This window comes from Spermophilus citellus, assembly GCF_964194105.1.
Source record: "Spermophilus citellus genome assembly, chromosome: 17".
Classification (NCBI taxonomy): domain Eukaryota; kingdom Metazoa; phylum Chordata; class Mammalia; order Rodentia; family Sciuridae; genus Spermophilus; species Spermophilus citellus.
Window position 1 is genome coordinate 39,196,738 of NC_138199.1, and position 26,279 is coordinate 39,223,016.

A 26,279-nucleotide genomic window follows, 5' to 3' on the forward strand; every position below is an offset into this window, starting at 1 on the left:
ATAATGGCCAGAGGAATAGAAGGAAAACCGAAAATGCTTATTATCCTTACTTAGATTTATGAAATTATTCCATATTAAAATGACATAGTATAGAAACTCTCCAACTGAATCATATATTATGGCATGAGACTTTTTCCTGAAAGAGTTCATGTACACTGTGATTCCCATTCTGAATTTCAAAGACAATCAAGGTAATACAAATTTACTGATAAATTCATACTCTTTACTTTTGTAATAATAGAAGACAAGTATATTACCTGAAGCATTAGCAGGAGAATGAAAGAATTATTAGAAACTGGAATATCTAAGTGACAAAAGGAAGCAGTATATCTTCTTTTATTCAAAAGATCAAACCAATTGGTTCTTTCAAGTGTGACTTAACTTGACATGGAATGAGTCCTTTGTATCATAAGAATTCACATAAATTATTCTCTTAGAGTTTGGAAACTTCAAGTCTAGGTTACCCCCGAACTTACCAATCCTGAGCATGGTTACTAGCTTCCTGAGGTGGGAGAGGGCTAGCTAAACGAGATACTTGAATCCAAACTGCATCATATAGATCTTTTTTCCGGGTATGCACAGTACATGGAACAATCAGTGGCATTCCAAAGAGGCTGGGCCGATTCTTCTGAGATGACAGGAAATACAATTCTGTTCTCATCTATATGTACAAGTAAGAGAATAGAGTAAAAAGACAGGACTCTGATTCTCCCAAGATTGCCAATAATAGCATTATTAGACATTTTCAACTTAATTACTACTGTACTCTTCTTTTATGGAACCATCTTAAAAAAACATGCAATGGTTATTTAAAGTGGAATTACTGAAAGGTAGAGGTATTGCCAATTTCAGACTTATATCAAAGAGTTCAGTATTTAATATTTCCAAAGTACAATTTTCTCTGATAAATACTTGTCACACATACTGAGACATATGTAAAAACTAGTAATAGTTTCATAGCTCAAGGCCTTTAAATAATTACAAATTATTCTTTCTCTAGAAAGTATGCACTAAAAACCTCCCTCTAAGAATAAGCTATTGATAGTGGTTGTTAAAGAAGCAATTCCCAAATCTTTGGGACTTCTGAAAACAAGTTATTATTATTATTTTTTTAATATTGATTTTTTTAGGTGAAGGTCAATACAACACAATGCCTTTATTTTTATGTGGTGCTAAGGATCGAACCCGGGCCCCACCCGTGCTAGGCGAGCATACTACCGCTGAGCCACAATTCCAGCCCAGTTATTAATTTATAACAATTTATCCATCCTGCTTAAAGCGACAAAGTGACTTTATTTTTGTTTTTTACAGACATGACAGATTGCCAGTTCTTTTATTAGAGTTTTAAATATATGCATTAAACTTTACCTGGGAAGCATCCTTAATGTGGAAATTTTCAGATTAGGGATGCTCAACCCAAATATATATATAATATATAATATGTATACAATAGATGGATATCTATACAAAAATTTGATTGGAAATGACTCCTTAATAAATCAGAAGTTTAGAATTATAGGATGGATGGTGGGAGGTCAATATTATTCAAAAAGCTGCTGAGTATTTAGACATTTAATTATTTAAATAGTTTGGTCTTTATGAAGTAGTGAGAAAAGCTAAATCAATAATTTAGGGATTAGCTAGTTTCTAACTGAAAAGACCTTTTTTTATTTCAGATTCTCAAGCATTTTCTTTTGACATTACTAATTTAAGCTTTGCTAAACACAAAGTTTTTTAAGACCTTATTTCATGTGTTGATTTTGTTGTAATACTCGCAGGAACCTAGACAGTTCAGTTCAAATGTATTTTAAAATAAGAAACAGTGAAGCTGCACATCATTATGCATTCCTGTAATCCTAGCTATCTGGGAGGCTATGGCAGGAGGACCACAAGTTGGAGGCCAGTCTGGGAAATTCAGCAAGACCCTGTCTCAAAATAAAACCCACACAGCACATGCCTGTCATCCAGCAATTTGGGAGGCTGAAGCAAGAGGATTACAAGTTCAAAACCAGATTCAACGATTTAGCAAGACTCTGTCTCAAAATTAAAACACAGAAAGGACTAGGGGATGGGCTGGGGATGTGGCTCAAGCGGTAGCGCGCTCGCCTCGCATGCGTGTGGCCCGGGTTCGATCCTCAGCACCACATACCAACAAAGATGTTGTGTCAGCCGAGAACTAAAAAATAAATATTAAAAATTCTCTCTCTCTCTCTGAAAAAAAAAAGAAAGGACTAGGGGATGTGCCTCAGTGGTAAAGTACCCTGGGTTCAATCCCCAGTACCAAAAGTGAAAAACTCCACACAATTTTCTTTTCTTTCTCTCTCTTTTTTTTTTAATATTTATTTTTTAGTTGTAAAAATAATACCTTTATTTTATTTATTTATTTTTATGTGGTGCTGAGGATTCAACCCAGGGCCTCTCATGTGCTAGGTGAGCGCTCTATTGCTGAGACACAACCCCAGCCATCTCAAGGGTAACTTATCCCAGTGCCCTAGGGCCCAAGTCTACCAGTTCTTCCCAGGAGAATTTCTACTCCCAGTTCTACTGAGAATTTTCTTGTTCTTTCCTCACAACTTTTTCTTTCATCTGAAAAAACTCAACTCGCTTGAACTCTGCTAAGTTTTTGCCCTATTTATTTGATCACACTGCCGTTTTCTACTTTTCATTCTTTTTAGACTTCTCTACTTTTTTCTCAAAACTGACTCATCATTTAATTGCTGTCAATATCCTGTTTTTCCCTTCTTCTATTTCTCAATATTACCTATGTTGCTTAGCCTTTTCCTCTTCTGTTACTATCTTACCCCTTCCCCCCCAAAAAAGGGGGAAAAATTACTTTCAAAGCAATCCAATTGGCCACTTCAACCATGATATCAAAAGGGTATGAATAGTAGTAATGAAACAAAGAAGAAATTATAAACTCAAATTTTATTTTACTTTGTTTTGTTTTGTTTGTAGTACTAGGATGAAACCAGGGCATTACACATGCTAGGCAAGCTCCCTACCACGGAACTACCTAAATTTCCAGTCCTTTTAAAACATTTTGTTGTGAAACAGGGTTTTGTTGTTGCCCAGGCTGGCCTTGAACTTGCAATCCTCCTGCCTCAGTATTCTGAGGAGCTGGGTTTACAGGAATATGCACTGTGCCAGGATCAAGTTGTATTTTAAAAAGAAGGCATGGTCATATATTGAATAAGAAGTTTTAGGAGAAAAGGAAAAAAATAGTCAGAATACTCTCAGGTTTTAGACTTTAGCATGAAAGAATGGTGTTGCCATTCACCAAAATAGTGGGGAAAAGAGTTCATTTATAACAGAGAGAAAGAGAATAAAATCAATTTTAGGCATTTTCAAAAGCACTGGTTAGATTATGAAGGAAACTGGTAATAAGGACTAGTCAATGATGAAAATCTAGAGCTGACAATATATTATGGTTCAATGATTTAAAATCCTATAAACACCAAATATCACTTTATGTTTTTAAATTTTTATTTTTTAAAGGAATAATTCATATTCTCTTGTGTCTAGATTATTTTCATTAACATTAAAAGATTATAGTGACATAATTAAAAATTTGTTATTTTCATTGCTGCATAGTATCCTATTATATGAATATATATCAACTATTTATCCTTTGTACCACTAATGAACATTTAATGCTTCCATTTTTTGTCTTTTCAGTTTGGGTTATTATTGATAATGTTGTTATGAATATTCTTGTACATATTTCCTGATGTACATACCCACTGAGTGGATATCCAGGGGTGGAAATGCTTAGCTTAAGCTAGTAAATTATTTTCCAAAGTAGCTTTATTAATTTACTTACTCATCAGAAGTAGGACTGTTCCTATTGTTCTATTATACCTACCAACAGTTTTCAATTTTAGCTGTTCTGGTGGGTAAGCAGTGATATAAACATATGGTTTTATATTTTCCTGATTACTAGGGTGGCTGATCTTTTTTCTTTTTCTTTCTTTCCCAAGGCTTGCTTTTTCACTCTCTTAATGGTGTCTTTTTTTTTTTTTAACAACTTTTTAAAAAACATTTATTTTCTAGTTGTAGGGGAACACAATACTTTTATTTTATTTTAATGTGGTGCCAAGGATGGAACCCAGTGCTTCACGCATGCTAGGCAAGTACTCTACTTCTGAACCACAATCCCAGGTCTCTTAATGGTGTCTTTTGATGGAACTAATATTCTCCATTTTAATGAAGTCCAATTTATCAATCTTTTTCTTTATGATTAATATTTTCTGTGTCCTATTTACTATTTAAGAAGCCATTCCCTATACCAACATTATGAATATATTCACTTTTATCATCTCCCAAGGGGCATTTCTTTTTGTTTTCAGAATTAGTTTTATAGTCCTCCTAGATTTAGTAGGTAAAGAAATTTCATATGGACATCCAATTGGCCCAATCACCATTTACTGAGAAAAATATCTTTCTCTCACTGCTCTGCAATGCCACCTTTGTTGTAAATCAAGTGCTCATACATGTGTGAACCTGTTTTTGAGTTCTCCATTTTATTTTATTGATTTGTCTTTTTTCACACCAACATCACATTGTTAAGTACCAAATTTAAAAAATAAATCTTGGTATCTGCTGTTCAATTCTCCATGCTTGAGTTTCTTGGGGGCTGGGGTTGTGGCTCAGTGGTAGAGCACTCACCTTGTACATGGGAGACCCTGGGTTCGATCCTCAGCACCATATAAAAATATATGAATAAAATAAAAGTATTGTGTCCAACTACAACTAAAAAAAAAAAAAAAAAAAAAAAAAAAAAAAAGAAAGAGTGTCTTGACTACTAGGTGCAATGGTGCCAGCCTGTAATCCTAGCAGCTCAGGAAGAATGCAAGTTCAAAGCCAGCCTCAGCAATTTAGAAAGGCCCTAAGCAAATTAGCAAGAACCTGTCTCAAAATAAAAACTAAAATGGGCTGGGGATGTGGCTCAATGATTAAGGGCCTCTTGGTTCAATCTCTGGTCCCCATCCCACCCCACCAAAAAAAAAAAAAAAAAAATAAGTAAAATGTTTAGGCTACTCTTGGTACTCTGTATTTCCATGTGACAATCAGCTTATTAAGTCACACATAAGTATTCATATATACAGCTGGGATTATAGGTGTGTGCCATCACGCCCCACAGAAATATTTTTAAAATAGTGCCTTATGATCCATGAACACTAGTTTTTACTTCAAATATTTAAGTTCTTTAATATATATTAATATTTTATTGTTTTCTATTATAGATGCCTTGTATATCATTTATAAAACTTTTCCTAGATACTTAATTAATTTTTGGTACTCAACTTTTATATGATAAAAAAATATCTGGAGAGGATAAATGGTGGTCCCTCCAAAAATACATTCATGCTCTAAACCCTGGAATGAGTAAATTCAACCTCATTTGGTAAAAGGGTTTTTGCAGATGTACTTAAGTTGAGGAGCTCAAGATGAGGTCATCTTACATTATCTCAATAGATCCTAAATCCAATGACAAGTATCCTTAAAAGAAAGGAAGAGAGCACAGGAAAAGGCCATGTGAAGAAGAAGAAATTGCAGTTATACAGCCAGCCATAAACTACAGAATATCTGGAGCCAGACGTTAAAAGAGGCAAGATAACGTCCTTTCCTGGAGCCTCTGGAAGGAGCAAGGCTATTGATTCCTTGATTTTGTATTTCTTGCATGTAGACTGTGAAAACTTCTATTATAGTAAGTCACCAATTCTGTGGTAATTTGTTACAGAAGTCCTAGAAAATTAATATAGTACCTTTTCTTTTTTAAAAAATATTTCATTTTATTTTGTTATAGAAGTGATATACTTGATATTTTTTTTCTTTTCCTTCCTTTCTTTGGTGGTGTTGGGAATGTGCTCAATATGTTACTTAAACAGTGCTATACTTGACTTTTTTATATTGACTTTGTACCTTACAAAGCTTAAAGCAGGGGCTGGGGATAGCTCTGTTGGTAGAGTGCTTGCCTTGCCTGCATAAGACCCTGGGTTTGATCCCCAGTACCTCCCTCCCCCCTCAAAAGCTTAATTCATTGGCTTTTTATTTGAGTAGGGAATAGTATTTTTTATCCATAATAAATGTAAATAAAAAAACAGAGTAAATTTTTAAACATAGATCAGGTAATAATGGATCTTAGAAACTACCTACCAGCACCATTCCTGTATTTTTTTCTATTTATTTTTTTAATATTTATTTTTTAGTTGTAGTTGGACACAATATCTTTGTTTTATTTATTTATTTTTACGTGGTACTGAGGATCGAACCCAGGACCTCGCACATGCAAGGTGAGTGTTCTACCGCTGAGCCACAACCCCAGCCCTCTATTTTTATAAAAGTAGACTGCAAAAGTCCAAAGAGCTCGAGGCTGGGGTTGTGGTTCAGTGGTAGAGCACTCGCCTAGCATGCATGAGGCACTGGGCTCGATCCTCAGCACCACAAAAATGTAAAACAGGGCTTGGGATGTGGCTCAAGCGGTAGTGCACTCGCCTGACATGCGTGCGGCCCGGGTTCGATCCTCAGCACCACATACAAAGATGTTGTGCCCGCCGATAACTAAAAGATAAATATTAGAAATTCTCTCTCTCTCTACCTCTCTCTCTTTATTAAAAAAAAAGTAAAACAAAGAAAATAAATATTAAATAAGAAAAAAGAAAAAAAAAGTCAAAAGAGCTCAATTGGCTATCTAGTGGCAGAGAAAGAACTAAAACACAGGTTTTTCAATTCTCAGTCCAGTGCCCTTTTTAATTGTACCAAGTTCCCTTATATCCCATAACTATCTCTTTTTTTTTTTTTTTTAAGAATTTAAGCTTTAATTTTTTGTTTGTTTGTTTTTTATGTGGTGCTGAGGATCAAACCTAATGTCTCACCAGCGCTAGGCAAGTGCTCTACCACCACACTACATCCCCAGCCCCCCCCCCCCCCCGCCTTTTTTTAATTGAGACCGTGACTTGCTAAGTTGCTGCCTTGAACTTGTGCTCCTTCTGACTCAGCCTCTTGAACTGCTGGGATTCAACCTTTTATCTACTGATCAGTTTTCAAATCTTTTTTTTTTTTTAAATCGAAGAGTTAGCCTTTAATGAAGAAATTAGATTATCAAGGAAGGCATTATGAAAAACTTATCAAAGAATATTCTTATGGGCTGGGGATGTGGCTCAAGCGATAGCGCGCTCGCCTGGCATGCACGGGGCGCTGGGTTCGATCCTCAGCACCACATTAAAAAAAAAAAAAAAAAAAAAAAAAAAAAAAAAGATGTTGTGTCCACCGAAAACCAAAAAATAAATATTAAAAAATTCTCTCTTTAAAAAAAAAATATTCTTGTGTTAAAAAACATGTAAAACAATATTGACAAGACTTTCTCCAAAGGCATTAACATTTAAATGGCAAAGAAGATGTACATGCCTATGAAGATGCGAACACACAGGAGACCCAAATTTTAAAAGAAAGTAGTACTCTGATGCATTGGCTCTCCTAGTGCCTCTTAATACACAAGAGAGGAGTATCACTGCATACACTGACCATAACATGTGACACTAAATTCTGACTCTGATTATTCACATTAGTATACACATCATACAGAAAATGTATTTAATGAAGATGCTGTAAAGACAGAAAATGGTTGTTTCACAAATGACACGGACAACATCAACAGTAAGTTGCTCAACATTTAACTAACCATTTTTCGGTGGACTGCAATGATGTATCCCGTAAAGGGGTTGTCAGGAAGAGATGGCATATGGCCATTCACCATTCCATTGGTAAAGTTCTTCTCAGTTACACAAGGTACAACAGTGTTTGGCATTCCATTTGGGATGAATATTGGTCGAGTCAGGTCCCCATTGGTAGTTAGAGCGAACATTCCATTTGTAGATGGGGAAGAGGAGAAATCTGTAAATTCAAAGATATGTACAGCATCATCAGCTTATGGTACCTTCATCTTTGCTCTTTTCTTAAGTATTCTGAAGACCTGGACCATTGATAGTGTAGTCCCTCTTTAACACAGGATAGGAAGAAATCATAGCTCAAATAAGAATTCTAGGTTTATGGAAGATTTAATTTCAGATTTTACTTTTATAACTCACACTATGATTAAATGGCAAAGCAAGAATAACTGTTGGAAACCTGTTAAGTAGAATTCTTGCAGAAATCTATATGAACATCATGTTGTTGCATACAAACAATTCTGCCACTTGTTTTCTTTTTCTTCTCCTCTAAAATTCTCCATCTGGCCTCTAGACAGATGTTGATTTTAAAATTTAAATCTATATCAAATTACAAATACATTCCCTTAGTCTCATTAGCCACATTTCAAGTGCTCAACAGTCCATGTGACTGGTAAATACCATATAGGAGGGAAAAGATCATAGAAAGTTTCCATTATTAAAGTTCTACTGAATGGTGATGTTCTAAATAAAAAATAACATTATGCTAGGCAGGGTAATAAACACTTGTAATCCCAGCAATGTGGAAGGCTGAGGCAGGAGCATTATAAATTAAAGGACAGCTTTACTCTCTAGTGAGAACCTAGGCAACTTAGTGAGACCCTGTCTCAAAATAAAAAATAAAAAGGACTGGGAATGTAGCTCAGTGGTTAAGATAATCTGGGTTAAATCCCTAGTAGCACAAAAAAAGTAAAGCAACATTAAATCATCTACCAACTCATCATCAGTAGTATCTACTACTACATGCCAGTTAGAGGAGTCTAATTCCTATGAAGACTTTTTTTTTTTTTTAAGAAAGAGTGAGAGAGAGGGAGAGAGAGAGAGAATTTTAATGTTTATTTATTTTTTTTTTAGTATTTGGCAGACACAACATCTTTGTCTGTATGTGGTGCTGAGGATCGAACCTGGGCCGCACGGATGCCAGGCGAGCGCGCTACCGCTTGAGCCACATTCCCAGCCCCTATGAAGACTTTTATAGGTAGAGTATTAAACTAATTATAAGCAGTATAAAGAAGGACAAGGCATATAAATGGCCAAAAAACTCACTGACCCATATTCAATCACATTTAATAACTGGATTGATTTATTTTTCGCTAAATTTATTGTTTATGTTTTCTGGTAATATGTTGCTCTTATACCAACGGTTGCCTTGTTAGTATTAGGTAAAGAGTTAAAAGAGATCTGAATGCCAATGGTATATGAGCTAGTAACTACCTACCTAACTTAGTCACTCGGGTTTTAAGAATTTATGGATTGTCATTTATAAAAGAAATTTGAGTCAAATGATCATTAAAGTTTCTTTGGGCTCAAAAATTCCTTTGCTCTAAGTAGAAGAAGATCAAAAGAAAGAGAGGAGGGATGGAAAAAGAGAGGAAAGGCAGAATAAATCTAACAAAATCATATTATGGGCATATATAAATATACTACAGGGAATTTCACCTATAGATGTGTGTAGAAAGCACCAAGTAAGGATGGATAAATGGATGAGAAAGGGGAGAATCTGTGGAGTGGAGGGGTGATGGAGAGAAGGAAGGGGAAGCGGGGAAGAATGGGGAATGACATGAGAATGGATCAAATCCCATGTATGTATGATTTTTTAAAACTATTTACTTTTTAGTTATAGGTGGACACAATATCTTTATTTTTATTATTATTTTTATGTGGTGCTGAGGATCGAACCCAGTGCCTCATGCATACTAGGCGAGCACTCTACCACCCAGCCCCATGTATGTATGATTTTGTTGGGATGAATCAACTACTATGTATAACTACAGTGATTTAATAAAAAGAAATTAAAACCCATTTTGCTCTAATATTCTTTTTTTTTTTTTAAGAGAGAGAGAGAATTTTTAATATTTATTTTTTAGTTCTCGGCGGACACAACATCTTTGTTGGTATGTGGTGCTGAGGATCGAACCCGGGCCGCATGCATGCCAGGCGAGCGCGCTACCGCTTGAGCCACATCCCCAGCCCGCTCTAATATTCTTAGCATAAAAAAATACAAAAAAAGATGACAACTCTTAAACCAGTATTCAAAGGTGAGATAACGAGAAGGAGCTCTAGTTTTATCTTACCTGTCTGTACTGGACTAGAAGCTGAAACTGGAGATACAGGGATGGGAATTTCAAATGCACACAAAAATCCACTCACTGAGAGTCGTACTTTTTGGTTGTCCTGAGGAAAGTTCTACAGGGGAAAAAAAGAAAAAGTAAAGTAAGAGGGAGAAGGAAGAGATGTTTCAGGTAAAATGGAAAAATTATCTCTTATCTACTTGAAGAGAATGTCTTAGGAGTTTCAGTGGTAAAACAAATAAGGGAACCAAATAATTTTTCTCCATAACTAAAAGATGTATACTTGATAAAATAACTAAAAACTAACCTCATCAAAGAAAATCATTATCCCTTTTCAGAAAGAGAAAGTATGCTGTGTATAACTGACTTCCTAAATTTTGTCTTTTTGTTTCAAGAATAAACACCCAAAATCCTCAGAGAGACCTTGTTTTTTAAGTTACATATGAAGAAAATGTCAGTGAGGTAGGGTTTTGTTGAGAAACCTCAAGGACAACTATAATGAACTCTTATTGCGGTAGAAGCTCAATATAGTGTAGACAATATATTAGATGATTTCCCAAAGTGGAATCTAGGAAACATGATTGTGTCAATTTGTTTTTACTTTCTAATTTCTTAGCATTTTGAAAGGTAAAACATGTCGTTTTCCCTTAGTATCTTTAGGTAACCGGTTCTAGGATCTACTGCAGATGTCAAAATCAGCAGATGCAAGTTCCTTATATAAAATGGAGTAGTGTTTGCATATAAGTTATGCATACCTTTTAATATACTTTAAATAATCTTTAGATTTATTTTTAATTTTTAATACAATATAACAATTATATAAATAGTTGTTATACTGTATTTAGGGACTAATGACAAGGAAAAAAGTCTGTATATGATTAGTTTAAATGTGATTGCTTTTCATCCATAGTGGGTTGAGTCAGAGGATGCAGAACCCTCAGACATAGGACTGTTTATTCATAAATATATAATCATAAATACACAAAATAACCTGAGAAGAATTCCATTAACAGTGGTAATATAGAAGAGCTGTTGGGTGTAGTTGTAACATTTGCAGGGGAGAGCCTATATTATAATGACACAGCTAGATTAATTCATACCGATAGCCTTATATATTTTCCTTCTTTAAAAACACCACTATTGGGGCTGGGGTTGTGGCTCAGTGGTAGAGCGCTTGCCTTGACCATGTGAGGCACTGGGTTCAATCCTCAGCACCACATATAAATAAATAAAGGTATTGTCTCCATCTACAACTAAAAAAATAAAAAATAAAAAAAAAATAAAAAAATAAAAACACCACCATCATGGGCTGGGGTTGTGGCTCAGCAGTAGAGCGCTCGTCTAGCACGGCGAGGCCCTGGGTTTGATCCTCAGCACCACATAAAAATAAATAAACAAAATAAAGATTTAAAAAAACCCCAAAACCAACCAAACAAAACCCACCACCATCAGGGGCTGGGGTTATGGCTCAGCTGTAGAGCACTTGCCTTGCACGTGCAAGGCCCTGGGTTTGATCCTCAGCACCACATAAAAATAAATAAGTAAATAAATAAAATCAAGTTAAAAATAACAACAACAACAACAACAACAAAACCACCACCATTAGCAACTTGGGAGGCAGAGGCAAGGAGGATCGCAATTTCAAGGCCCTACATAACTTAGCAAGACCCTGTCTCAAAATAAAAAATAAAAAAGAGCTGGGGATATGGCTCAGTAGTTAAGTGCCCCTGGGTTCACTCTCCAGTACCCAAAATAAAACAAACAACCCCCCCCCCCAATTGTATTTTTCCTGTTCTGTTTTGGTTATATTTTAGTATCTCGTATGGCCATTTAACAATTAACTGATAATAATGGAGAAAACTAAACTTTGATGGATGGAATCAAAGATTTCCTAGAAAGAGTAGCTAATATTACCTTTATGTTGGAACCATGTACTTCTGCAAGAAGGATTTGTTCTGATTTTAGTCCACAGAGATCACTCAGCTGTTTTTTTAAACCTGTGTACTTTTCATCCATATTTAGTCTTAGTCCATATCGTATAGGGGTAGTACCATCCAACTTAATTACTAGTAAAGAGAAAAGAACTTTTATTTGTAAAATCCAAGTTACCCTCAAAGTCTTATACACTGTCAGCAGATATATCTGACTTGCAAATAGCAAATAACTCAGTCTAGAATTGTATTTTATATGTAAATACTAAAGTAGTACTTAAGAATAATATTGGGAAAATTAAGATTTTTAAATGTTCTTCTGATACAATTATGAGCAGCTCTGTAATAGTTCAAAGTTTCTGCCTCAGCTGTAGAGCACTTGCCTTGCACGTGCAAAGCCCTGGGTTTATCCTCAGCACCACATAAAAATAAATAAGTAAATAAATAAAATCAAGTTAAAAATAAAAACGACAACAACAAAACCACCACCATCAGCAACTTGTTTTGAAACAAAACAATCAATATAGGCACAGGTACCACATCTTTCAAATCCCAAATCATGCCTGAATGCAGATTACTAGGTTTTAACATGCTTTTAATCTTTATGAGAACTCACTACAAGCAAATAACTATAATTAGAAATTTAGGCGGCATGTATAAGATAGAAGAAAATGGAGTCAAATAATATTTCAGATCTTTGTGACCCACCTGTTATTTCTAAATGCATATAGCTGTCCATTGGTAGTGGCAAAGACAAAAAATTGAAAGGGTCAAATCGGACACTTATATGCCCACATGTCTTGCATTTGACTTGGGATCTTAGCTGCCCATGGAATAAATCTACAACAATTGATCTATTTCTTCTCAGATGGTTGTCCCAGGCCTAGCAAGAAAAGATACAAATCTTTGTTTTTCCTCCCAAAATTCAAAAGATAAGACTTCTACATAAATTAAAAAATACTGGCTAAATATATTGCATTTAAATGCAAAGAACATAAAACTTTGCTTCATTTAAAATATAAAAGCTATCTGCCTACAAATTTATAAATTCAGATATGTTATTTAAAAATATATTATCTACTGAGGGAATAGAGAATAGAGTATGATTTTTTCTGAATAGTGTGTAAAACAATAAATTCAGGGACTGGGGTTAAAGTTCAACATTTGCCAATTATGTGTGAGGTCCTGGGTTCACTCCCAGCATCATAAGTGTGTAAGTTAAGTAAGTAAGTAAATAAATTCATATGAAAAAAATCTTAATTTTTATTTGTTCTTACCATGTTAACAATGGGGAGTATTAGAGTTCTTTGTTCGTGAGAAGCAGATAAGAGAGAGCTATCAGTTACTGTATACATAATTTTAGCAATTATTGGAACTCTTCCACTGGATAATTATTCCTATCCCACCACATAAAGGTCATAATGTGAAATAGCAATATTTTTCTATTTTCATTAAATGTGCTTTTGTTTCAGTATTATTAAGAGTTAAGCAAATAAAACAAATTCTTTTATTCTCAGTAAAATTATGGTTACAGAACATTTTAGTTTGCATATAAGTGGTGCCACATGTATTTATGGCCAGAACACTTAATCTATTGCTTATATTAGAAACTCAAAATGGACAAACCTCTGCAGCTACTTCCCAGTCTGGTCGTCCATCACTGTCTTTCAGTTCCACATATGGCTTCTCATGGACTCGGTTGAGATCCTCATGAAGACCATCCAAAAGAAAAGCCAGAAGTTCTTGAGAGTCTTGTTGCTGGAACCCATTAAATCTGGGAGCATATTTTGCTATGGTCCACTATAAATACGAGGAGTAACACTCATTATTTCCTACCCCATAAAATTTGGAATGAACATGTCCTAAAATTCAATCAGAGACATCATAAAAAGTAAAGCACAGTATTTAGTATGCCTATATTTCAGCAAGTATTTTTACTTGTTCTTTTTATATATGACAGTAGAATCTATTTTGACATATTTATTCAAGCATGTGTTATTCTAATTAGGATCCAAGTCTTATGGATGTACATGAGATGTTGAGATTTACTGTGGTGTATTCATATATGTACACAGAAAAGTTATCTCAGTTTCATTCCACTATCTTTCCTATTCCCATTCCCTCTCTCTTCCCTTCATTTCCCTTAGTCTAATCCACTGAACTTCTATTCTCCTTCCCTCCCCCTTGTTATGGGTTAGCATTCACATATCAGAGAGAACATTCAACCTTTGTTTTGGGGGGATTGGCTTATTTCACTTAGTGTGATAGTCTCCAGATCATTCATTTACTAGTAGCAAAAGTCATAAATTCATTCCTTTTTATGGCCGAGTTTTTTGAGGGATCTTCATACTGCTTTCAAGAGTGGAACAACTATATTTTAGAAAACCATTTAATTTTACTGTTCTTTATTTCAAATGACCACACATACAAAAAAAAAAAAAAAAAAAAAAAAAAAGAGAAGCATTTTGGACAATTCTGTGTTCAGAATCACACTGGCAAACTGAGTCCTATTTTGTTGTTGGTTCTTTTTAGTTATATATGACAGTCAAATCTATTTGGATGTATTTATATAAGCATGAAATAGATTTTATTCTAATTAGGACCCCAGTCTTGTGGATGTACAAGATGGTGAGATTCACTGTGGTGAGCAAACTGAATTCTTAAGGCCCACAGATGTTATTTAATACAGAAATGGTAAAGCAGCATTGTTCAAAAGAAGACATCCTAGATTATGTAAGATTTTTTTCACAGTAAGCTTTTCTGGTCTATAACCTAACTTTTATTATTAGAGGCAAAAAAAAAAAAACCATAGTATTTAAGGGTTAAAACTTTCATACTTGCAAGCATGGGCAAATTACTTAATCACTTTGGGTTTTAGTTTCCTGGACAATAAAATGGGGATTAAGACACAGCACTATAGGATTACTTAGAGAATTAAATGAGTTAATACACATAAATTAAAATAGTACCCAGCAAATGGTAAGCAGTCAAAATTTAGTTATTATGATTATTAATTTTTAACTTCAAAAACCTTTTGACTTAAATTTTAAATTAACATTTCCAAATTCATTAAAATCCACTAAATATATACTAACATAAAACTTGTATCCATTAATTTCATTATTTTATTCTACTTTTTTGTTCCACAGATAAAACTAATTAACTAAGTAGTGCTGAAAATGTATCCGAGGTTAATCTTGCAGTTAGAATACTGCTAATAAAGGATTATCAAAAAAGGCTTACTATTCATACAAAGAAGATATTTGATAAATGAGAAAAATGAACAACATCTCAAATTTAGACTGTGCCTTTGGGTTTTTTTTCTAGCCAGTACATACACAGCAGTATTTTGCATGCATTTGAACAAATAAAAGTACGGGGACAACTGGTTTATGCTGAGTAAGTGATCTAAAAACACTGATTAAAATAAAAAAAAAAACATACAAAACATGTAAAGAAATATGATTATTTAAAATCACTGTTTAGGAATTAAATACTTTGATATTATTTTAACATATTTACCCGAAGCTTTAAGGGGGCAACATTCTTCTGAGTTCCACTCCAAAGTTCTTGTACTAAATCACCATAGCATTTAGCCATATGCCCCTTCATACCAATGGGATTTGTCCTAGAAATTTTGAAGAAAATTTGTAACAAAGGTTCTCATTAAGTCACAACACACAGGCACAGAAATGTCTAGCACATCACATCAAAAATATCTTATTTTTTGAAACAAGAGAAGTATCCCTTTGCCCCAATTTTATACTGAATAGGGCAATAAGAAAAGATTTTTCTCTTCTAGCATAAAAAAAGAGAAGATTGAAGGTGGGTGAGGTGGCATGCACTTGTAATCCTAGTGGTTTAGGAGCAACTCATTGAGATCTTGTCTCTAAACAAAATATAAAAAAGAGCTGTGGATGTGGCTCAGTGGTTCCCTGTATTCAATCCCTGGTGCAAAAAATGAAAGGGAATCCAATGCCATAAAAACAAGCTTGGTATTGGCTGAACAAAGAAAGAGAAGATCGAGGTAATAGTGGAGTCATATAAAAAATCATAGATTACCTGTTGAGTTCATAAAGATGTCTCCCTGAGATAAAATACTGTGTCAGTGGCTGTGTGTTACTAACACACTGAATGCTTGAATTCATGAAGCAAGTATTTCCCAGGTTACTCAGACCTGTGGCTCCCTTTTCTGTGGGAACTGGAACAATATGAGAACCAAAATCTACTTTTAGTAATATGTTGTAGAACAAAGTTACTTATATTCAATGTAATATTTTTTGATAACTTTTAAAATCAGTTAAACAGTATTAATCTTTCTTTAGCAGGTCTTTCAAATGCTACAGCTTATAAGTTTTTTGAGAATGGCTTTGGCAATCATGATCTGTGGTCATATATAATACCAAAATAGCAATTTTTCTTTTTGAGAACTCAATTCACCAAGTATATCTTTAAAAATATATAAATTATTTAACTGTGGGTTATTTTCTAAAAGAAATTTAGAAAATAGTTTGATGTTGGGTTTTCCCAACAAGAATAAAAAAGAATAAATTTACAATCATCTCTTTAAAAATAACACACTAGAGACTTACCCTTGTGTCGATCAATTTTACTACTGTTTGCTATAAAGGACATTTCCTCAGGCCAACTCATATCTTTGTTGCGAACTGAAAGACAGACAGGAATGTGTTAATTGCTTCTGCTAAAAAAAAAAAAAAAAAAAAAAAAAAAAAGTTCTTATTTCTGTATCAGAAACTTCAAAAAGCAACAACAATAAAAAACAAGTAATTTTAAGTTAACTGGCCCTGAAACCACTCCTTCTCTTTATATTGGTGAGTTTAAAGTCACTTGATAGAATCATTAAGCTACTATACCTCAATTATCTTCATGAATTAAAATTATACTCAACTATCTAAGGAAGTAATTAAAGCTCAGATACAATGGAATTTCTTATATGTAAAACTCAGAATTGTGATATTTCTTCCTTAAATTCTTTTTTAAATATTTATTTATTTTTTTTAGTTATAGGTGGATACAATATCTTTATATTTATGTGGTACTGAGGATCGAACCCAGTGCCTCATGCATGCTAGGCAAGCACTCTACCTCTGAGCCATAATCCCAGCCCCTCTTCCTTACATTCTAACAACAGTTAGTGTAAACCATTCATTTAATGTAAACATAATTAACAATGTTTCCATGAAACTTCATGGAAAAAAGACACATGAAATTTTCAATAACATATACATGCCAACATGTAAATTTATGTGTGAATATACAAGTAGCTCTGTTGGTGAGCAGCCACTATTGATGATTAATGAAAGCCTATGCTACTACCAGAAATTTGGTCTGCTTATTTAAATTCAAAAAGGCAGTCTAAAAATCTTAAAGACACTGTGTCAATGTGCAATTGAATTTACCTGTTTCTACCCACTTTTTCCATTCCATGTCAGCATATGATTATAGATAATTTTTATAGGTAATTTTTCTTTTAAAGTAATCTAAATAGTACTGTAAGAGTACATAAGAGTCCATGTTTTGATAAAACATATATGTTTTATCAAAAAAGAACATAATGAGACAGGTGCCATGGTGCACGCCTATAATCCCAGTGACTAGGGAGGCAGAGGCAGCAGGATTGCAAGTTCAAAGTTGGCCTGAGCAACTTAGTGAGGCATTTAGCAACTCAACTCAGGGAGACCCTGTCTCTGAAGAAAATATAAAAACAGGCTGGGGATGTGGCTCAGTGATTAAGCAACCCTGGTTCAATCTTTGGTACCCCCCACTCTGCCCAGAACATAATGATCAAGTAATAGTTGTCTCCGAAAAATTATAAAATGGATTTTAGTAACTCCTTAAAGTCCTCTTCTATAAATCTAATATATAGATGCACACATCTATCATATACCTTCAATTACTAGGTGCTGTTCATCCTGGATTTTCAAATATTCCAATCTATGATCCTCATCATCCAAAAGAGTAAGGTAATTCTGTATAAGGCAGAGGAAATGTTTCTGTTAATTTGATTAGTGATCTTGAAACAAATGTACAAATAAAAATAAATGCCAAAAACATCCTTGCATTTATATAATTTATGTTATGAAAACTCCTTCATTTTAGAAACATTCTTTATATCCTTAAAACAAAATTACATGTAATTTTGGAGTGATCAGGAAAAGATCCATCTAATGTCACAATGAAGTTCATTGAGACCGGTTTTTTGAAGAGCTTGGAGGAAAAAAAATGTGTTTAGTACCTGGTATGAAATTTCGTAAATGTACTGAATGAAACTAGACTACTTACTAGGAATTGAAAATGTAAAGTCAAAAGTCATGCAGTAGGATTATACATTTTTGTTTAAGCTTACACTGTCTAAAGTGCTTACAGAATTATTTCCTATAATTCTCATGACTATCTTGAAGGAGATACTATTATTTATTTGCTTCGCTGTAGCAAAAACTAAGAGAATTAAGAGACTTGCCCTTAGTTACACAACTACAATGAGGCAGTCAGAATTTAATTCCTGGTAGTATGACACTGCCTTTCAATGGTGACCAAAGGAGGATATAAAAAAGAAAGCACCAGGGACTGGAGAACTAATTGAAACTACACTAAATAACCAATTTCACAGTATAATCTGTATTGAATATATAAGGATTAAAAAGCATTGCCTATGAGGAGAATGGGAAATAGGAGTCAGAGGATGGGAAGGCGAAATTATACACTTTGGATTGTTTCAAATTTTTAACATGTATATGACCTACTTCAAAACCAAATCCAATATGAAATCTATTTAGTATGAACTAACAGTCATGTTCATGCTTTTATGGATCATGACAAAAAATGATGATTATGCAAATATCTTCATGTGTGAAAATAATAATTTAAAAGTAGAAATTTTCACTGAGATACTAGATACGACTTCTAGCATAATTACTACACAAAAACTCATACTCATGAAATGATGATTTAACATTCAATCAGACTCTATGGCAATGACAATGAGAAGCCTCTTACCTCACTATTATATAGCCACAGGCGCATATCTTCCTCTTTAATGCGAAGCCTTTGAGATAGATACTCATGAATTTCCTTGATGGTCTGCATTCTACTAAAACAGCCTGTATAGGCTAACACCCGCTTTAAAGGTGCATTCGGAGAAGGTACATTTCCTATGGTTATAGTAATCACAGTAAGGAAAAGGCAGATAAAAAACAAAAAACAAAACAAAAAATTGAGAAGAAAGCAAGCGCACCCCTCTCAGCAATAGGAATCACACTGTTTTAGGAAATAATGATGAGAAATGAGAATTATAGGTTTAATAATTTTATAAATGAAGAGTACCACAAAGCTTTAAAATTAAGACCCAAGTGTCTTTAAGGTCTCAACTTAAAAAAAAAAAAAAAAAAGAATAATAAAAGCTCAGAGGCTCAAATAACTGGTGACATTTGAATCTCAAGAGTGGAACATGCTGGCCAACAATTGGCATTAGTATATGGCTGTCTCTTTGGTGTTGGATCACACCCAAGAGCAACATGAAATAAAACTCAGTGTAAGAGTTGGGGAGATCAAATAGCACTGGATTTCAATTCCAGACAGATAGTTGGATTCCCTTCATCTACATTCTTAAACTAATTCCATCTAATTCTATTACTCTTAGCCATTAGATGGACAAAATACTTGGCACACTGATACAGTTAACAGAAATTTTTACTTAAGATTCTAAATAGGTAGAGATTCTAAATGGCCAAACAATTTTAAAATTCGGCCAAGAAGTTTCCCATGACAAAATATATAAATAAATAGTTCTATTGAAAAGGATGGGAAATATATAGGCTATTGCCCAAAAAGATAATACCCAAATGACCTTGATTTTCTGAAGGACTCAAGGTGGAAATAAAAGTGGCAACATAGCTGCCCCTCAGAATCTTCAGGGGACTAGTTTGAGAAGCTCCACCATTAGGATACCAAAATCCATGGATGCTCAAGTCTCTTATATGCATAGTCCTTGAATATAACCTATGTACATCTGCCCATATACTCTCTAGATTATTTATAATACCTAATACAATATAAATGCTATGTAAATCATTGTTATATTATTCAATGAACAGTGACAAGAAAAATTGTTCATAATTCAGTACAGAAATAATTTTAAATCTTTTGAAACTGCAGATGAGAAATCTGTGGGTATGGAGACAGCGTGAAGCAAGATTATATCAAGTCTCACTACATACTTCAAAAGAGGAGGGGGATGAAATGAGGAGAGTATGAAAATCAAAGATAGCTTGTTAAAAAAAAATCTTGCTAAATCCTGATTAACTATATAATCAAAATTCAAGAGAAAGCTGTAGTTTAAAATGGTTATCTTTGTCAATGGCAGGCTATATTTTATAAAACAACCCCCCCAAAATATATCAATATAATCTGTCTAGGGCACAAGTATACATTCCAGGTTGCTGTCCACCTGTTCAGTAGTGACTTTTTTCCTCGCAATAAATGTGCTTTTTAATGAGCTCTCCCCAACCCTACCTCAGTATGGGGGATTAAACTCAGGATCTTCTGAATGCTAGGCAAACACTCTACTGCTGAGCTATACCTCCAACCCTTTTTATTATTTTATTTTGTGGCAGGTTCTCACTAAATTGCCCGGGCTGGCCTCAAACTTGTGTTCCTTCTGCCTCAGCCTCCTGAGCTGCTGGGATTACAGGCATGCGCCACTGCGCCCAGCTTAGTGTGAGTCTTCATCTACTAAACAAATAGAAAAATATTAGTATCAACTGCTTCTTTTAAACCTTCCAGGAAAATTCACTCACCTAAAATAGTCTGAAAACCCATCTAAGGAATAATGATTTCTATAGTCTTGTCTACACAGAAGGCTACATTTAAGTCATTATAATTATAACTATGCTACTTCAAATGGAATAAAAGAGCCTAAAAAACAGCTGTAATAAATGGTATTAAAGAAGGATGAACATTATTTTATGGTAGAACAAAACTTAATCATGATCAATTTTTAAATGTATAGCAAAGCAAATCTTTTACTATCAGCAAGCAAAGGATAATCTACAAGAGAAAATAAAAGTGCAAATTTCTCCAATTATACATGAGAGGATTAGTTATAAGATTACAGCAAGAAAGCATATTTTTATAAAATTAAAAATGATTAATGATTGATTTCACAACTAATTAGTAATGAATAAAATTTCAAATTAAGAATAAATTTGGAGCACCAGAACTACACAGTTCTAGGATTTAGAAGCATATGCAAAAGTATAGTGTCCAAGTCAATCGTCCTAAGCCACAATAAGAAAATTTGTGTTCTGGACGGATTTATAGCATAGCTCAATTCCCAGGCAGTCACTTATTCTACGTAATTTTGTGCTTTTGAGTAGCACCAAAAAATCTAGGGGAATTTATAGAAGCAGCAAAAATCTAGGATCAGCACAAGTATTACAAATACTTACTAAATGCGCAACAACACATCTTGCCTCTGTTATCTTTCAAAGAGAATCAAAAAAAACATATGCTATGGGTGCCATGGAAGAATGTTTCCGAGTAATTCCCTTTCTCTGTTCCTTGATTTTGATGTTTTCCCCCACAACAAAGTTTGTTTAGCAGAGGCCACTGTTTTGCTATAATTCTTAACAAAAAATATGTAAGAGTCTTTCTAAGTTATCTGTATATAACCTTTTAGGAGGACATAAAATTGTTCAAAGGAACCTAGTACTCACAAAGGGGTGGTGGCTTAGTACTTCTTGCAAACTAACATATTTTGTTAGAACAATCTGACATTATTAACACAAAGTCTAAGACTTTGCTAATGGTTGAACTCATTATTTATTGCTGAAGAATAATTTCACTTATATGTAAGCAAAAAGCTCAATAAGTATTTTTTAAAAATATATTTTATAGTTGTAGATGGACAGAATGCCTTTATTTTTATTTGTTTATGTGGTGCTGAGGATTGAACCCAGTGCCTCATGCATGCTAGGCAAGCACTCTGCCACTGAGCTACAGCCTCAGCCCTCAACAAGTATTGTATATCAATAAAATTTAACTTTCTAAATCAAAGGAGAACTTTTTGTATATTATATTTCATTTTGATGACTTGGTGGTTTTTTTTTTTTTTGCGGGGGGGAACTTGACATTTTTCAAAGCAAATGTATAATGTTCATTTTCAAAAATATATTTGCTCTGCATAATTTGTCTCTTATAAAGCATTCTTAGTTTAACATGCGAAACGCACCATGTTTTGCCAAAAACAGATTAAAAAAAAAAAAAAACCAGGGCCAAAGGAATTACTCTTATAAATTTGAGTGGAGCTGAAAAGACCAGTCAATAAGTGGTACACTATAACTTAAATCTAGCAACAATTTATAATGGTTTATCTCAAAGAAAAAAAAATATAAAATCTATTCATTATTTTCATAAACTTACAAACTAAAAAAGGAAAAGAACTCTTCCTAGTTTGCTGTTGAGACTTTGCTTCTACCTCTAACCAGTATTGCGCGTGACCACAGATCTAAGCCCTACAAGTAATTCACTGATTCTATATGAAAATGGATGGGAATGTGAATTAGTACAGTGGCAGACTTGGAGCAACTTGGTTTTCATTTTTTCTTTATTTTCAAGAAATGTGTAGTATTCTTGCTGCATTCTTACGTTACCTCTCGGTAAATGCTGAGGAAACATTCTCAGGCTCATCATACCCATATTCATCCAGATGTTAGACTGCTGTGTTCGAGTGGCAGGCTGCTGTCTCAAAAAGAGAAGATAGCGAGGAAATAATTCCAGTTCTGGGATGTCTGTCTTGCTATTTCTGATCACCTATTGTAAATGATAAAAAGTGATCATTCTAAAAGAGTAAAACCAAATTTGCCATTTAATCTCAGAGATTTATTCTTTCTTTGTAAAAATTACTTATTTATTTTTTGGTAGTGGGGATTTAACCCAGAAATGCTTTGCCACTGAGCTATATCCCTAGCCCTTTTATGTTATTTTTTATTTTGAGACAGAGTCTCAACTAAGTTGCTTATGGGCCTGATAAGTTCCTGGGGGTGGTTTCAAACTTGCAATCCTCCTTGAGATTTATCTTTTTTGGTACTGGAATTAAACTCAGGGGCACATCCCCAACCCTTTTTACTTTATATTTTGAGAAAGGTCTTGCTAAGTAGCTTGGGGCCTCAATAAATTGCTGAGGCTGGCCTTAAACTTGCAATTCTGCCTCAACCTTCTGAGTTGCTGGGATTACAAACATCATGTCACCATGGTGAGATTTATTTTTAAACTAAAATATTTAATAAGTTTGTTATCTATATTTCAATAAATTACTGAAATTCATGTATTTAAATTAATAGGGTTGAATATTCTTAGGCTCCAGATCATAAAATCAACTCCTTGAGGGTACTTTCTTTTCTTTCATTTAAAAAGCAAGTAATGAACCAAGGCCCAGTGGTGCATGCCTGTAATCCCAGCTACTTGGCAGGCTGAAGCAGGAGGATTACAAATTTGAAGCCGGCCTTAGAAACTTAGGGAGATCCTGTCTCAAAATGAAAAAAGACTGGGGATATAGTTTAGGGGTATAGTGTCTCTGGGTTTGATCTCCAGTACCAATAAACAAACAAACAAACAAATAAATTCAAGTAACAACAAAGTTAAGGGAGAAGGATCCTTTAAATATTAACTATGATTATACTACACTCACACTATAACTTTTTCCTTTTACCTATTTCATGTATTGTATACAAATGATATTTTAAAGACAAATTCATAGAATTGGAGTTACAAGTAAAAAGATTACATAAGTTTTCATGCCATTACCTATATAGCCCTGTTGCCACCCAAAGTTTAGCAATCTACACTATTTCCAGTAATGTCTTTGAGTATGTAACTCTTACAAATTCTTATCCTTGAGCAACATCTTAAAAATCCCCATTTTGTTAATACATAGAAACAGTATTATACATTTGCTTAAAATTTTATTTCTTATGTTAAATAGTATATTATTTTTCCATATAAAAATTTACTATGTTTTTTAAAAATTATGTTCTGCTTGTGTAACTGATCCATTCACATATTTTTTTGCCTATGATTAAACCACCAAAATTGAGGTTTCACATTGTTGAAACAGTATTTTTAAGAAGATCCTTCCAAATAACCTGCTCCTCCGCTAACAGACACAGGTAAACTTTAATATCAAAATATGTTTTTATGTTCTAACAGGATAATATGGTTAACACTCACACTCTCCTTGTGTGTGTGTGTGTGTATGTGTGTGTAGTATTGGAAGCTGAATCCATGGATGCATTACTACTGCACTACATTCCCATTCATGGACCTTTTCTTTTTTAGACAGGCTCTCAGTAAGTTGCCCAGGTTGGCCTCAAATTTGTGTTCCTCTTGCCTCAGTCTCCTGAGTAGCTGGGATTATCAGCACGTGTCACTGCACGAGTAATATTCAGATTCTTTAAAACAGAAAATCGTACAGACTCTTTAACAGTCTCAGGAGGTCAGGCTTTACTTTATTTCCCTTTGCCCTAGTAATCAATGTCTCAAACCTTTAGGATTATTTCTCAAAAGTACTCCACATGTTTCAAAATCAGAGTGTGTTCTGTATGTAATTTGAAAAATTATATTTGGGAGCTTCTGAATTCTTATATAAGCAGTAAGCATTAATAAGAGTTTTTTGTTGGCAGCCTTGTGGAGGTAGCTACTTTGAGACTGGGGAATGCTGAGCCACACATTGTGCCCTGTGCTGCCCAGATTAGTGAACAATATAGTCAGGAAGGCCAAAGGTGACCCCAAGAAACCAAAGGGAAAGATGTATGCTTATGTTTTTTCTGTGCAGATTTGCAGAGGAGAGCATAAAAGAAGTCCCTGTCAATTGTGCAGAATTTTACAAGAAGTGCTCTGAGAGATGGAAGACAATGTCTGGAAAACAAATTTGAAGAAATGGCAAAGGCAGATAAAGTATGCTATCATCAGTAAATGAAGAGTTATGGACCAGCTAAGGGAAGCAAAGAGAAAAAGGACCGTAATGCTCTCAAAGACCACCATCTGATTCTTATACCGCAAGATCAAATCTACAAATCCTGGTATCTCCGGAGACATGGCAAAAAAGCAGGGTGAAATGTAGAATAACTCAAGTGACAGCAAAAAGTAGCCGTACATCACTAAGGCTGCAAAGCTGAAGGAGAAATACGAGAAGGATGTTGCTGACTATAAGTCTAAAGCAAAGTTTGATGGTGCAAAGGGTCCTGCTAAAGTTGGCTAGAAAAGGGTGGAAGAGGAAGATGAAAAAGAGGAGGAGGAAGAGGAGGAAGAACAGGAAGAAGAGGAAGAACAGGAAGAAGGGGAGGAGAAAAATGAATAAAAAACTTTATCCATCTCCTTGTGAATACCTTAGAGTAGAGGAACACTGTGATTGACATATCTTACGTGAGATGTGTCTGTTTCTTTCATTAGGTTCAAATATAGAATTTGATCAGGATTATATTGTAGTCTCTCAATGTGCTCCAGAAATTGTCAGTGGTTTACATGAGGTGGCCCTGGGTTTCCAGAGCACCCTAAAACTGTATCAAACTGTACATATTTCCAAACTTATTTTTTAGACATTGATGGACCTTTATTTTATTCATTTATTTAAATGTGGTGCTGAGGATTGAACCCAGTGCCTCACACATGCTAGGCAATTGCTCAACCACTGAGCCACAATCCCAGCCCCGTTTTTAAAATAAAAAGGCACATTTGTGTTCTCCTTACTTTGTGCACTTTGTTGTTGGTGTGACAAGGCAATTGAAGATGTTTCTGGCATTTCTTTTTTAATTTGTAAGATAGTATTAACTATATGGTTATTGGTTAGAAATTCTCAATTATTAACTTTGCATCTCTCTAGTCTGTAAAAAGAACAAAACAGTGGCTGGGGTTGTGGCTCATCAATAGAGCACTCATCACTCACGTGTGAGACCCTGGGCTTGACCATCAGCACCACATAAAAATAAACAAAATAAAAATATTGTGCCCATGTATAACTAAAAAAAATTAAAAAAAAAAAAGAACAAAACAATCAAGACAAACTATTGATGCTCCTTGCTTGGCGTTGAGGCCTTCCCTATAGGGTAAGATGCCTTTTGGAGGGCTGTAGTTTGGTGTAAACTGTGAAGCTGGACCTGTTGACATTGCAGTGGGCATCCATTTAGCTTTAAGTTGTCTTTAGTGATATACCATTTTGCTGCCTTTCTTAGTTTTGGAAAAGGGGGATCATCTGGCATGAGAAGCGATTGAAATTTTTTAAGTTAAATTCAGTAGATTTTAAACTTTGTTTTCAA

General features: G+C 34.3%; 1 protein-coding gene and 1 pseudogene across 4 annotated transcripts in view; one reads left to right on the plus strand and one right to left on the minus strand.

Annotated features, from left to right (window-relative positions):
• USP32 (ubiquitin specific peptidase 32) overlaps window positions 1-26,279 on the minus strand; it is a 174,166-nt gene that overhangs the window by 19,354 nt on the left and 128,533 nt on the right. For 2 of the 3 annotated variants that reach the window (XM_081272303.1, XM_081272302.1), the window contains exons 16-27: window positions 22,620-22,779; window positions 18,967-19,121; window positions 17,858-17,939; window positions 16,542-16,616; window positions 16,012-16,150; window positions 15,472-15,577; window positions 13,576-13,749; window positions 12,658-12,832; window positions 11,933-12,084; window positions 10,022-10,133; window positions 7,682-7,893; window positions 477-661 (exon numbers count right to left, since the gene is read on the minus strand). In XM_081272303.1, the coding sequence (XP_081128429.1) occupies window positions 477-661; window positions 7,682-7,893; window positions 10,022-10,133; window positions 11,933-12,084; window positions 12,658-12,832; window positions 13,576-13,749; window positions 15,472-15,577; window positions 16,012-16,150; window positions 16,542-16,616; window positions 17,858-17,939; window positions 18,967-19,121; window positions 22,620-22,779 (1,727 nt within the window). The remainder of the gene's footprint in view (window positions 1-476; window positions 662-7,681; window positions 7,894-10,021; window positions 10,134-11,932; window positions 12,085-12,657; window positions 12,833-13,575; window positions 13,750-15,471; window positions 15,578-16,011; window positions 16,151-16,541; window positions 16,617-17,857; window positions 17,940-18,966; window positions 19,122-22,619; window positions 22,780-26,279) is intronic. The other variant, XM_081272304.1, reaches the window with a different exon arrangement.
• Window positions 24,680-25,324, plus strand: LOC308635479 (high mobility group protein B3-like; annotated as a pseudogene). The gene has a single exon. The product of its transcript is annotated as a high mobility group protein B3-like (transcript).